The sequence below is a fragment of the Centrocercus urophasianus genome, unplaced genomic scaffold (genome assembly GCF_019232065.1).
Source record: "Centrocercus urophasianus isolate 14NV4802_14NV808 unplaced genomic scaffold, USGS_Curo_1.0 seq_14, whole genome shotgun sequence".
Classification (NCBI taxonomy): domain Eukaryota; kingdom Metazoa; phylum Chordata; class Aves; order Galliformes; family Phasianidae; genus Centrocercus; species Centrocercus urophasianus.
In genome coordinates this window covers 37,526,609-37,541,381 of record NW_024884586.1, presented here as the reverse complement: position 1 = coordinate 37,541,381, position 14,773 = coordinate 37,526,609, and the positions used below count along the sequence as shown (strand labels likewise).

The window sequence follows — 14,773 nt, the reverse complement described above, 5'->3', positions numbered from 1 at the left end:
TTTATTTTCATTCCGGTTTCTCTAAGTTTCCCTACCAGCTTAATCCGAAGTGCACGAACACTTTGGGATCAGGTGCTGCAGGGGATGCAGCCATCTCCTGCCCACCTGCTTTTTCGGTCGGCATCCGTTGTTCGCAGCTCCAGAGCCCAAGTCAACCAAACGCGCTGCCCGGTTGCTCAGACGCCGCCGGACGAACACAGCGCCTATTTACAAGCACGCCGCTTAACGACAGGCCCAGGAGCAGGAGGAGAAAGCAGCCGTGGCCTGCTCACCACGAGCGCGGCTCCCGCCCCACGTCCCTGCTATTCTTTGCTCCCAGCCCTCGGCAGCGGCCGCGGGGCGCCGAGCGGGGCTTTGTTGGCGGCCGCCGTGTTGCTAGGGGATGGCTGCGGGCGCCCAACCCCGACACCGGCAGCCAGCTCCAGCAGCGCCCGCGGGGCCGCGGACCCGACCGCTCCTTCCGCGGCCCGCGAGCCGAGCGTCCTGACGGGCGCCTCAGCAACGCGGCCTTCGCTACGGCGGCCGCGCCTGCAGCACCCGCGGCGGCCGGCAGGGGGGGCCGGAGCCGCGCCGGGCGGTCAGGCTGAGCCGGGCGGGGAGCGGGGCTGTGGGTGCGCGGCCTCGTGCTCGGCTCCGCGGGCCGCGACCTACGGCGTGAATGCTGCTTGGGTGTAGGAGCTTGCAGGGCGCTCCTGCGAACAGATCGTATCCAGGCTGTGAGGAGTAGGAAACTGAGTGTTTGTATTCTGGCTCCCTGGAGAGGGTCGTGCGTTTTTCAAATATTATTGAGCCCTTTTGGCTCTTCATCCTCTGCTGTAAGCACCGCAGTAACAGCCTTACAATTTATTTAATGAAATATGTCCAAGAGACGGGAGATCAAAGGGCTGCAGGAGTTAAATTACAGTGCTCGTCTAACCCGGGGCGTTGGGGAATACTGGATGTTCCTCCTGTCCGCTCCCAGACAGACAGATCGACGCGAGCTCGGCTAAACTGCGTGCACCCGAGTTCCTCAACAGCAGCGGTTCAACATACACAGCAACCTAAAATGAGTAGAACTGCTGTGACTGCAGGAGCACATCACACTGTTGGCCTTTCTGCAACTAAACCAACAGCAGCGGTGCCTGCACAGCTCTCTCCCGCCCCGGGGCAGTGCTGCAGAGCGAAGCCACGTGCCCGGGGGCCGGGCTGGGGCCGCTCCCCGTCGAAAGCGAAGCAGCGGCTGAGGCGTCGGAGCCACGTGGCGGCGTCGAGCCCCGAAACGCGCAGGTGCGCAGCAGGAGCGCGGCGCGGCGGGACCGAGGCGGCAGCGCCCGAGGCCGAGCAGCGCCCGCAGCCCCGCGCCGTCTCGCCCCCTCCCGCCCTTGCGGACGTCCCATTGGTCCGCACCGGCCGCTCGGCAGCGCCCATTGGCCGCGGATGCCGCCCGTCACGGCGCGGCCGCGGCCCGGCTCTAATTGCCGGCGCGAGGGCGCGCCTCGCCACAGGTAGCGCGGCCGGAGCGGAGCTGGCGGTGCGCGACGGGGCGGGCTGAGCCGAGCAGCGCTGGTGCGCCGCGTGCGTTCCGGAGCCGTACCGCCGAGGGATCCGTGCCGCCGCTCCCCCTCGAGAGGGTCGCCCCGCGGGCGGCCACTCCGCTTCCCACGGCGCGGTTCGCTGACCCCGGCGGTCTCGTGCCCAGGCGGCCCCTCTCGGTGGCGGGCGGCGGCCTGGTGCCGGCTCGAGGGGAGGCGGAGCGGCGCCGGTCCGGCCCCGCCGGCCGGAGGACGATGGGCCGCGCGGGGTCGCCGCTGTAGGCGGCAGCTGCCGGGCAGTGGAGCCATGGGCTCGGCGCCTTTGTCTGCCGAGTGAGCCGCCCCGCCGCCGCGCCGCCCGCCCTGCCCCGGCGACATGGACGTGACCATCTCTGAACTGCTGGAGCTCTTCCTGCAGAGCCCCCTGGTGACCTGGGTGAGTGTCGCGGGGTCCCCGACTTGGAGCGGGGGGAGCAGGGCCCCCACCTGCCGCGGGGTTGGGGGACGCTCCAGCCCCAGCGACGAGCCTCCGCCCTTCGTTCCCCGGCAGGTGAAAACCTTCGGAGCGCTGGGGGGCGGCGGTGAGGACAAGCTCGGCATGTACATGGAGCTGGCGGACGGCGTCCTGCTCAACAGGATCATGCTGCAGATGTGAGTGGGGCGGGGGCCGGGCGGCCGTGGGGCGGGGGGTCCCTGCGGGCTGGGAGCAGCGCTTCGGCGGCTGGGAACTCCCGAACACAAAGGAAGACTCGAACCGATCCGGTTTTATAGTCTGCTCGGACGCGTTGTGGTTCGGTGCCTTTCTAAAAACAGTTAGCTCTTTTTTGGCTGTTCGTGTGCTTCAGGGGAGGCGTGTTGCATTATAAATAAGGAAATGAAAGTACTTGAGCGAGTGAAGCTTTTCTGGGACGGTTGCATCTGAAACGTGTCTTCGTGCTGCTGAGGGCTCTGTGTCCTGTGTGTATTTTGGCAGAAGGGAAACTTTTGGTAACGTTTATTTCAGGCAGTGCTACAGGGGCAGGGCCTGAGGAAAGTTAAGAGTGTGTTCAAAGAGCAAGGTGGAAAACAGCTTCTATCGTTGGAGTAAATGGCTACTAAAACTTACACATTTTAAACCGTGTCCCTGCTGCTCGTCTGCTGCAGGCAGACCCTGTCTGGTTTTATATCCTCTCTGTGATTGCTTTCGAGTGTTCCCAAACGCACCCACTGAAGGACTCAGGGGGAGAAGCTCTGCCTGGCCTGCAGGGAAGGAAGTGTTCAGAAGCTCCCAGTTCTGGTGCTGTGGTCTGTTCAGAGTGGAATCGGCTGAAGTCTGACCACTGGTTGGTAAAGCTGGGCCCAGCTCAAATGCTTGTGGGAGTTTGTGTTATCATCTTTAAAAGTAATTATCTTTTGAAAATAAGCTGAAAAAAGAAACAAACAACCCCTGGCAGACTGAGAACTCAGCTGGCAGCTCTGTTATCTGTGGTGTTCCCACTGCAGAGGTAACTCAGGCTTACTTTGGCTTCAAGTTTGCTAGCTATGGAAATTCTGCACTGGAACTTCAGTGGAAGGTGAAGGTTTGTGGTTCAGATGAGAATCTAGATCAGCTCCCCTACCTGGGGGTAGTGAAGTAGTGGCATAAAACAGTACGATGTTGGTTGTGAAGAGAAAATGTTGGAAACGGCATCTTCTAAAGAGTGATTACCCTTCTTAAAGACCTGTCTGTGCGAATTAGAGCCTCGAATAGAGAGTTTGTACCTTTTCCAAAATGTGGGGAACACAGTTTTATTCTGACGGTTGTGTTTGGCATGGAGATAAACGCCCAAACTCTCAAGGAGCTGTGGAAATTGTGAGTTGGCTGCAGATTTAACTAACAACTATCACAGTTATCTAATGCATGAAAGAATTAATTATTTCAAAACAATGAAAATGAACTTAATGCTTGGCCACTCCCAGTTCTGGTTACTGAATAGGCTGAAGTTATGTGGCTGCTGAATGCCTGTAACATTCTTGAGTGAGTGATATATTTGGGAAGTACTTTATCAGTTGATGTATACAATAAAGGAGCTTAAGTATTTTGTAATTGGCTATTGAAATATATATAAGCAGAGGTAAAATTGTTCAGGTCTGTGGAACAACTTAATGTTGCTGTGGGTACAGGGAGAGAACAGTGAGATCCCATTGAAATAAGGAACTCAAGTGTATAGGCTGGCAGTGCACAGTTTGGCGTTTTGTTGGATGTTGTACATTGGTGAGAAATACCCTGGCATGTTTACTTGCCTTAAGCAGTCAGGAAAATAAGTTTTTCTTCCAAAAACCGTCTCTGCCAGCACGTCACAGGCAGTGTTCCTGGGGAAGCCCAAGCTGCGTGCAGTAGGGAACTGTCCCATTATTCACAATAGTTCTCCCTATTTATGTAGCCTTGGCAGCATTTCTGATGGTGGCTAAGGAGCTTGAAGCTAAGATACTTGTACAGAGAGTCTGGAGCTGTTTGACTGAGGAAAGATCACGGTTGTGTTTATGTATCCTGACAAAGTGAGGTGCTATCTGTGACCTTCACTTTTTCAGACTTAACCTTTAGAAATTGCAGTGCAATTACCACTTGCCTGTAAATTGAGAGTGCGTTTCAAGGGGTGTTTCTGCTTCAAAGCTCTCAGAGTAGAAAAATAAATGTGTTTTAAAAATGCCTGCTCTCATCAGTTCTGCAAGCTTTAGGCCTTAAGGATGATTTTGGTGCTTGGATTGAGATTTCTTCCCGCTGAAATGTTATTAATGAGAGCCTTTGGCGACATCTGATAGAACTCAGCATGCCATGAGTAAACCTTACCTGAAAGCACATGTGCACAGGGTACAGGGAAGTAGAGTAAAGAGAAGGATTCCTGTTGTAGATAGCTGCCGTCTTACATGTGTTAATTTACTTTGTGGTTTTTCAGATTTAATTCTGTTTGCCTCCTTATTAGAGCACAACTTACGTAGACGTATGTATGACTTGACATCCAGACACCAGTGTTGCAGCACTTTGCTGCAGAGCAACAGATTTGTTTTTATGAACGTTCTGAAAGCAGAATTATTCTTAATTTCTTTATTAAAACTAAAATGCTTCTATCCTGCAGCCAGTTGGTGTTAAAGTTTAGCGTGTGACTGGAAAGTCTGGTGTCTGCAGAAATCCAGATAGACCTGTTGAGGTGAGACTGAGTGAAAGGAAGGCTGCAGCTCTTCGAGGTGCCCAGTGGGCTGCACTGCTTCTAGCACTATCTGGTTTTGGTTGTAGTAGATTGGGTTTTGCCCAGATTCTCTCTGTCAGCTTGAAAAGGCAAAAATCCCAGTTCCTCAGCTTGGTTTGTATCAGTGAGATGGCCACGTCACCAGAGAGATGGGGGACTTCTGCTGTGTCTCCTGCCTGTCAGGACCCCACAGCTGCCTGGAATGGGTGACAGTGGGGCTGTGCCTTCCCCGATCCTATTGGGTTCTGCTGTGCTGCTTTTTTAGCCCCTGAAGGAGCAAGACCCCTTTTGAAAAGGTTGTCTAGGATTGCTTAGTTCTGAGTTGTGTTGCTTCAGCTGATAAATACAGCAGAAGAGACACAGGACAGTATTTGGTTTTCCACTTATATCTTAGACATTTTTTAAGGTTATTTTTGTGTTGTTTTTGAGTGGTTTCCTTTTCCTGTGCATACCCCAACCTGCTCACGCATGGAGGACACGTTAAATGTTGCACATCTGCAGTAGTGAATTAACAGGCTTTATTAAAAATGCTTATGTTAATCTTCAGAGTGCAACTGTTGTGTCCTGAGCTGCTGTGTTTCTGGCAGATTGATGTCGAGTAAATGAACTTCTCTGTGGACAAATCTAAACTTTTTTTTAGGCAGTTGCATGTTACTCTCTGCTATGAGGGAAGCACATGGCATGGCGTATACTGCTCTCGCTGTTATACTGCAGTTGTGTGATACCAGGAATGTAAGCAAGTATCTACACCTCCTATTTAAAGTTTTATCTGGGAAACAATGCAGGAGTTCATACGTGCAGGCACATCAGTGCTTTATACTGATTGGTCCTAATCCTTCTGGCTGACACAGACTGCTTTTCTGCTAAAGCATTCAGGAAGCGGAAGTGTGTTTCAGGAGTACATCTGATTAAATCATTTGCATTAAGGCCTCTAAGTTCACAGGAATGGATTTCTAAATTTCAGCAGCTGCCCCAGTATGTGGTACTGTCAGTCTGTCATCTTAAATTTGGACCTCGTGATGGGAACAGCCCAACTGCTGTGCTGCTGCTGTGGTTTGCAGCAAGCAGCATGCGGAGTGGGAGGCTAAAGGTACATATCCGTTTAACACAGTCACAGTTCAAAGTGTGCTTTCCACCATTGTTTAATTTAGATAATTTAGAAACCCATCCAGCAGATTCATCCCTCTTAAGTAAGAGGAGGAAGTTAAGCGGTGGGAGACCTGGGCTAGTGCACTCTGTGCCTCCTCACAGAGGTGCCTGTGTTGTTAAGGCCGTGGATGCTTGGGTGCTGGGTGCACCTGGGCTGCTGATCTGTTCTGATGCTAATGAGCCTTGGGCCCGGTTTGAGGGCTTCTTCCTTTTTTTATCTGGATTATTTGTCTGGAATTGCTCAAATAGGATTGTCTTTTTAAATTTTAGAAACAAAATTATTTTTTCCCTTGTTTTCTTGTTTTGATTTCATTAATTGCTGCCTTAAGGGGGTGAATGTTCAGGTAGTGCTGCTGACAGCTCCACGTGCCTTGAGCTCATGGTTTGCCTACCCTGCCCTTAGTTCCCTCTTCACCTCTGTTAAAAGCCTGAAGGAGGCATACAGATTGGAGGACGTACAGCACTTGTGCGTGCAGTGAGGCCCAAGACATCCTGGTAGCTTGGCATGTTTTTTCTCTTGTCTGTGGAAGGCTGCCCTTGGTCAGGCTGCCTCTGTCCTGTTTACAGAATGCTTTTGATACTGGGAGGAGTAGGTGGTTTTTAACAAGCAGGGAAACGGTGCTTCTCTTTGTGGGTATGGGAAAGACCAAACATCATCAATGGAGAAAAAGCAACCCTACAGAAAAACACTCATCACTGAGATTGCTGTCAGGGATTTTTCTGATGCGTTCAGGCACCGATTCTTTCCCTTTCTCTGGTTACCAATTTTAAAAAACAATCCTCTTCAGTTTTCAGTGTGATCCTGGGAGTTTCTCCCAGTAAAACTCATGGAAACGTCACCAACCAAAAACCAAACGAGTGCTTCAGTATGCAGGGCGCAGTACTGGCAGCTGTCTCCTTTAAGGTAGAAGCTTCTTTCAGCACAGAATTTACCTCTTACTGTGTGATTTATTTATTTATTTATTTATTTATTTATTTTAGCCAGATAATTTTCTTTCCCTGGTGCTGCTGGTATGCTGTGGGGCTGGAGTTGTGGTTGGGGTGGCCGAGCAGAAGTCTGACTGTGCAGCATCTGAGGAGCGGAAGGAAGATGGGGGGGATGTGGAGGGTGGGGCAGTGTTTTAGATAGAAGGAACGGGCTTCAGGGCTGAGGAAGTTTCTAGGGGAGAGAAAGCGTGCCTTAAGAGGGTATTGAGCCGTGGGAACTGCTAGCGAGAGGAGACTAAGCGTTAATGACTTCGTGCTACCTCTGATGTGTGTATGAAATTGTGTTAGTGTGAAACTGTAAGGCTTTCTTTTTTTAACAAGTGTGGAAGAAAAAAAAAAAAAAAACAAACCACAAATAACAACATGGTATTTTTCCACCCCATTGTTCAGTATGGCAGCTGCTGCCAGACAGCTGAGGCTCTCTTCCTGGCTGTAGGTGACAGCAAGAACTTGTACGTGGGATTGGAGAACTTCAGCTTGGCCTTCTCCTTGGGCAGCTTCTCTCTACTGAAAGCCACCCTCCCCCTTTAGATTCCTAGTTTGCCTAAAAAGGCTAAGCATCCAGCTTCTTTGGGGATAAAACTGAGCAGATGTTGACGCAGAGTAGTCTGAGTACAAGCCATTTACATTTCCACTGCTTGCTGTGTTGCTGAAGACCCATTACTGGCAAACAATGTGTGTGTGTGTGGCTTCCACATTGTGCTGTCCGAGCATCAGTGAAAGGAAGTCGTTCGCGCTTCGGGCGCTGAGCGGCAGAAACTGAGGGAAATCTTTACTAAAGATTCTACTCCAGAAGCTTGATAAGATCTCTTCTTTGTTCTTCGTAATGTGTTACTGTGCTGATCGCTACCCGAAAACCTTTTGCTGGTGTGAGGACTGGGAAGAGTCCTGCTGGTTTGCATCGGGGCGATTTGGGTTGTTGCTGCATCAGTTTGTTTGAACCCTGGCACCTCGGTGCTGTCCCTGATGTTATCTGCTGCCAAGGCAGTCGTATGTCTGGAGGGGTGCTTTGGGGTGATTGTGCATTAAATAATAATAATAATAATTCTATATATATAGAATATATATATATATATATATATATATATAGAATAATTCTATATATATATATATATAGAATAGTTATGTAAACTTTAGCAGATAAATTTTAAACATAAATATTGGAGGAGTTTTTCTCTTACTTCCTAGTCAACACCGGAGTTCAGTATTTGGCCCTGTAAGAGCTGTGAATGGCTTAATTAACAGCCGGAGCAGGGAGGGCTCTGGGAGGCAGGTGTTGGAATTGTGTAGGCGTTTGCTGATAAGAGCTTTTATTATAAGGGAAATGCTGGGCTTTGATCTGTGATATTGGTAGACAAGGGTTTTTAGGTTTTCTTGCCAAGATGTTATGATACACACAGAATGTGAAGGTGCATATTCATATTTATCATTAGCAGCTTTTGTATTTTTTTAATGCAAGAAATAAAGTTGCTTCAGGGATCACTTTGATTTCCTTTCATTAAAATCAGAAGCTTTAGACGTTTTCCCCTGACTTCTCCACAAAAATTTTTTTCCTCCATCATAAAGTATATGTCTACTTGTCTTAATATTTCATTAAAATGTGAAGTCTCAGTAGAACTAGAACTGTTAATTGTGAGACCCCGGATATATGAGAGGGAGGGGTAATTAACCATATCTGGTAGTTGGATGCAGCAGAAGTTCAGTGCTCCCTTTTACCTTCGCTTCCTTGGTGTTATAACACATCAGAGTTCTGCAGTTTGCACAGTGATCAAGTGTTAACACTCTTCTCTGGACTTGAAGTCCTGAAGCCAAACTGTAAGTCTTCTCTAGGCTTGCCTTTGTTTGAGTGAGATAAGACTCATATTAACAAAGACTGCTTTGGTCCAATTTGCACAAACTACATATGGTCTGTGCCTCAGGGAAATGAAAATAAGGAGGGAAACTGCCCTGAATTGCTGTGTGGATTAACCTAAGTGGCATGCAGTAAGATCTCTTAGCTACACATAAGTGCAAAGCTTATTGTATTATGAATTAATGTATATGTATCACACATACTTGTGTCAACTAATTCAGTGAACATATATTTAAGGTTCTTCCTAATGGTGCATTATTGAGATGTTAAGTTTTAACACCAAGGAAAGGCATAAATTAATTTTCTTTTTCCTCTGCTCACAGAGACCCTCGTCCAACCAACCACCGTGTTAACAAGCATGTAAATAATGATGTCTATCTTCGGGTTCAAAACCTGACCATCTTAGTCAGAAACATTAAGACTTACTATCAGGTAAGATCTGCTCTTTGCTCATCGAACTATGCTGATTGTTCTACTGATTCAATTAATGCAGCAGCCGGTGGAAACTCTACAGGAAATGGAGAGGAAATTGTGTTATTGTAAAAGTACTTCCAACCATGCTTTCCTTAAGAAATAATAATACCTTCTCTAGTGTTATGGTGCTCTGTGTTTTGGGGGGAGACTTGCTGACAATGGAATGACGGAATGAATCATAGAATCACAGAATGGCCAGGGTTGGACGGGACCTCAAGGATCATGAATCTCCAACCTCCCTGCCACATGCAGGGCCACCATTTAATGCTAGACCAGGCTGGAATAATGCTTTTGGAATGTGAGAAGAATGGAATAATGCTTTTGGATGTGTGAGACTTCCTTAAAATAAGTAACCTTCTCTTAATGGGACTGCCACCAAACTTGCTTGTGAAATACTATGTTTGCTAGAAATGAAAATCACAGGTTTATAAAATATTAATGAGGAAAAACAAACTTTTTCTTGTATTGAAGACAGGCTTCCAACACTATGCAGCTGTTTCTTAGGTGTTAAGCAAACTGTTAGATCTGGCCACTTTAACAGACATAAATGCAGAAATGACTGCAGCTTCTCACAAATAGTACTATTCTCAGGTAACATCCTTGAACTGACCGTCAGTGTCCCTCTACTAAGACAGTGACAGCTGAATGCTTTTGCAGACTTAAATACATGTTGGGTCCTGCTGAAAAGCCCTTGGAGTGAATTCAGTTACTCTAAATAGATTTTCAGTATGCACACTGTTGTGTGTATTCAGGCTAGCTGAGAGAAGTAACTGTGCTGGTGTTTCCTTTTGTATGTGTTTTTTGCCATATTTGAATGTTACATAGCATAAACCAGTCCAAAAACACTAAAAACTACTGAAATACTCCTGGTAAATGTCTCACTTGTTTAATGGACAAAACAACTAAACTGTGAATGTCTTAATCCTGGACACTTCACTTTTTTGTAAATACAGGAGAGAGACTGTGTTGTTTTTGTACTCAAAACACAGAGAAGTATTACAACTGATTTAACTGCTCTATAATACTAGGGGCTTTTGCTGTCATTGTCTTCCAGAGCTGTTTGCTCTGTTCCATGTTTAATGCCACCAATTCTTTGCTCTGGATTTGCATGGAGGAGTCATCCATAGGGCTTCAGGCTTCCCTAAGCAAGTTACAGCTGCATTAGGAAAGTTGAGGGTGTAACTTAAGGTTTGAAATGTGGGAGGAGGACATCATGTGTTTCTGAATACAGCTGACCCATGTCTCTGTGGTTCAGAATGGGAGAAGCTGATACAATGTGGTCATTCCTAAGACTTGTGATTTGTAGGTGGGGATTCCATTGGTCGTAAGTGGAGGCTGAAGTAGTTTCTTGGTTATCCACTGTACAGTGTAAGTGTGTATACAGAGTCTGCAAGGAAAGTGGTCTGTATTTAAGGACACTGTAAAGGCCTAGACTCTCACTATCCTTCCCGATCCTTGCAATATTTAGTTTTGAGAGTCTGATTCTTCAGGTGTTGAAATTAAAGCTTTTTCTTCAAGCAAACTGCTTGTCTTGATAATCTAGCCTCTTTTAATAGTATGCAAAGAGAAAACAGATTTGGTTGGGGGGGGCCCCCGCGAATGATTCAGAATCATGTGCTGTGTTCTTTGATGTCTTGTTGACCTGAGCTTTATTGGATTACGAGTGTAATCGTAATCCAATAAAGCTAGAAACCACTGAAGAAGGTGAAAACATATAATTTTTAATAGGAAACAGTAGTCTGGGCTCTCAGGAGACACGGTAATGGTGTTCCTCTTGTAGCTCAGAAAACCTCAAGTACAGCAAATCTTGCTGCTTGAAGACTGTATATATAATGCATGTAAATAGCAATCAATTATCATGAGAATTGATCATTCTTTGCATTTGGTCCTGAAAATGTGTGATTACAGCCCATCATAACTTTCTTGTATGATGGCACCGTAGTATAAGAAACTTATTTGTCCTTGTCACAGTTGTATCTTCAAATGAGATCCAAGATCTGAATGTTAATCTGAGTTTCCTTTTCTTTTGATGCTGTGTGGAAAGAGTTAAAGCTGTCTGTGCTGTAACTGAGGGTGGAGTGTAGTACCGTACTGGTATTCGTGTTAGATACTTGGAGGTTTTTATGTTTTACAGTCTGAGCTAACTAGTTCAGTTTAGCTAGAGCTTTTTTAACATGCAGTTAAACTGTTCAGTAGGGATAGTGTGGAATATACACTGGTGAGTCCAAAAGTAATGTCCTATTTGTTTCTATGGAAACCACAACAGATAAAAAGAGCACAAAAATGCTATTTGATAGAACAAATTCTGAGCTGTGAAAGGCTTTTTTTCAACATAGTCACCACTGTGAGTTCATTGCTGGAAAACAAAACAAAACACAAGAACAAGAGCCTGCATGCTATGTTTGTAAAAAATCTGCATGGCTGTCTGGAATGTGGCTTGTCTTTCATGTTGCTGCTGCCTAAATGCAGCACTCACTGCTCACATCCACACTTTGATGTCATACAGCATTCTGTCATGTGCCCCTCTGCTGCCATGTGTCACATGGCAACGTGTAATAGAATACTGGTGGGAAGGTTCAGCCTTGTTGCCATACCACCAGCATCCCCCTCTGATGTTGTGGGCCAATGTAACAAAATAACAGGCATTACTTTTGGAGTAGCCCTTGTGTAAGTATTGCTAAGCCTGCTGCTAATATCTATCTTTGTGTTTGTTTTCTTTTTAATAGCTTGAAGTCGTAGGCGTTGCTTGCAGCGATAGTTGAAGTGAGGGTTGTGTCCTACTGACTGAACACACAGACTGGATTTTGGTTGCAGGCTGGCAGTGGGAGGGGAAAGTTCCTGACAAACAATAGGAACAGAATCTGCTGCTTCCTCAAGGGAAACAAAAGCTCTAAAAATACACCATTGGTCTTGACACTTCACATTCCCTTATACTGGATGGACCCAAGTCAAGGTTATAACTTAGTGAATTTGATAGGCTGTGTCTCCTCGTGTTTTATAGAGGAATGATAGTAGGTATGATAGAGTAATGGCCCTTCTGTTGTTAGGCAGGACCAGTCAAGGATGTGGCATGGATTTGTGTTACTGGAATCTGTGTATCTGAGAAAGGTGACTTAAAGGCTACTAAAAATAAATCTGATATTCAGAAGCTAGGTGACCCTTCAGGGCACATAATGGCCATGAAGAAGCCTTTTTTCAGTTCAAATAATATCTCGTTTTCAGAAGTTTGCAAACTGAATTTTCTAACAACTTCTTGAAGAGCTGCCTTCGCATCTTTCACCTTCGCAAAACCTGATTGTAGATGGCTATGAATAAAAATGTTAAAGACTTACTTAAAGCGGGGGACAACTTTGGTTGCTGTGTTTATTTTGTATATATATATATATATATTAGTTATATATTATTTATTGCATAAGTAATTGGGCATGTAAGAGTGGTTACTTCTGGTAGCAGGCAGACATTTCTGCGTGCTGTGCTGTCTGAGCAGTTGTACCTCTGCAGGTCTGTTCCTGGGGTGGGGGCCTCTGCTTTGGAAACAAGGCAAATGACTCATTTTGCTGTGGGATTTCTTGAGCATTCAAAGGAATCTGTCATTAGCTGCATTTAATAGCTGTTTCAGCCCCAGTTTGCTGGAGAAATGGTGGGTCATAAAACTTCTGGAGTTGGTGCCATATCTTAACAAAGGGCTGAGTTAGGCAGAATGTGTTTGTTGCTCATTGTATGACACAGTGTCTCATCTTGTTCAGGCTGAGTTCATATACTTGGCTGTCTTTAAACTGAAATTCAGAATGGCTTTGTATGATGTGGCTTGGTACAGTGAGAGTCAGCCACTGCCTAGTGCAGTGATGATGTTGATTAAAGGGCTTGATAGAGAATGGAGAGTACTGGGGAAGGAATGCTTGCCCACTTCTCAGTGGGGTTGATGTTGTGCGTGCTTGTCCAAGGGTGAAATCTTCCCCACATACTGCAGTTAAACTGTGTTCATGGGTCTGGCTGACCTGGTGCTGTGGTCTGCTGCCTTGTCATGCAGGCACAGTTGGGAATGTCAGTCTGCATGCCAGCAAAGGATAGCCCAGTGTAACAGAGGTGAATTTATCTTGCTATTCCTGAACACTCTCTTCTCTTGGTAATGTTTCTGTTGTGAGCTTTACTAAAAATCAGCCACTAGTCCAGTTAGCTGGAGAGCAGTTCAGGTGCAAGAATCGGAAGACCTAATGATGTTTGACTTTGCAGGAATAAACATGCTTGACCCAGGTTCATAAGGTCCATAGTATGTTGTTATGGCCCTTAATTGCTCTGGCACCTTCTGTTTCTTTTCAGAGAGGTGATTAATCCCAGCTGTGGCAGCTGTCTTCACAGTGGCCTGTGGCAGTTCTTGTTTCTGGCAGTGTGTTGATAGGGTTTGTTTGTTTTTAAAGCGTTACAAGCCTATGATTGTTTCCATCATTGGAGGGGAGAAGTTAGAAAACATGGATTTGCCATGCTACAGAGAGTGTGTAAATCCTGTAGATGCTGTCACTTGAAATGTCTGTGTGTGAAGAGCTGCCCAAATCTCTGCAGCGCTCAGAGAGCACTCAGACTGAGGGTTTGGAAGGGCCTAAATGCAGGCTGGTGGGGGAAGCTCACAGTGGCCTTGTGCATCCTCTGCTCCTGTCAATTGTCAGATTCAGAAGTCTAAGGAGCTAACAGTTGCTTTGGTAGCAGCTTATTTAAAAACAAACAAAAGCAACCCCCAAAAAACTAAATTAATGAAAGAATTTGTTTTGATGTCAGCTAGTTTCTTAACCTTCAAAAATGCCACTAACCATTCCAGCTGTATGTACTGCATTCTTAAGCAGAAATTCCTATGACTTATGTAAAATTTTGAGGTTGAGAGGATTAAGAAAGAACTTTATCATCTGTTGGCCAGTCCCAGCATGGGTGCTGTGGCCACATCGGGAGTATGTGGATGAGCAGTTGCTGTGGGAAGAAGTGCTGTGGTCACAGCTGTGTTTTGCCTGTAGTTCTTCAGCTGTGGCCACTGAATACTTTGCAAATCGCCTCATGTTTCTAAAACAGATGGAAATATGTCTCCATTTTAAAAAAAAAAAAAAAAAAAAAGTCTATGTGAGCTCTAAAATGAGCTACGACTACATGGTTTGTGCAGTTGCAATAAAAAACTCTCATTCCTTAGCATTTTTATTAAAGTTAGGTTGTGGAGAAGTAAATATGGAGCTATTTACTGAGCTCTTAAGAACTTTGTATCACCTCAATTTGCACCTGCCCCACCTAAGCTCACGTAATGGTGAAGAAGGATGTCTTGAAAAGCAAGGCACCCTTCATGTTTCTCAGCCTGCTTTTACTTTTCTGTGCCAACATGGAGCAAATGAAGTACAAGCAGCAGGACTTCTTATCAATTAAGTGTCATATTGTGATGATGAATTAAAAGGCATTAGCTGCCTGTGAGGTGGCTGTTGCTGTGAGCTCTGACACTGGGTCTGCAGTAGCGCTGAGGCTGGGTCTTCCATAGGAGAGAGATTTCTGTCTTTAAGCTGGGGCCAAAACTGCTTCTCCCTGTGGTTCAGCTGGGGTCTTGCAATGCCAGTGGCTTCCAG

At 46.3% G+C, this 14,773-nt stretch overlaps 1 protein-coding gene across 2 annotated transcripts in view; it reads left to right on the top strand.

Annotated features, from left to right (window-relative positions):
• Positions 1-1,845: 1,845 nt before the first annotated feature.
• CCDC88C (coiled-coil domain containing 88C) overlaps positions 1,846-14,773 on the top strand; it is an 86,710-nt gene continuing 73,782 nt past the window's right edge. The window contains exons 1-3 of one of the 2 annotated variants that reach the window (XM_042814306.1): positions 1,846-1,947; positions 2,062-2,162; positions 9,029-9,137. In XM_042814306.1, coding sequence (XP_042670240.1) covers positions 1,888-1,947; positions 2,062-2,162; positions 9,029-9,137 — 270 coding nt within the window. In that variant the 5' untranslated portion in view covers positions 1,846-1,887. The remainder of the gene's footprint in view (positions 1,948-2,061; positions 2,163-9,028; positions 9,138-14,773) is intronic. The other variant, XM_042814309.1, reaches the window with a different exon arrangement.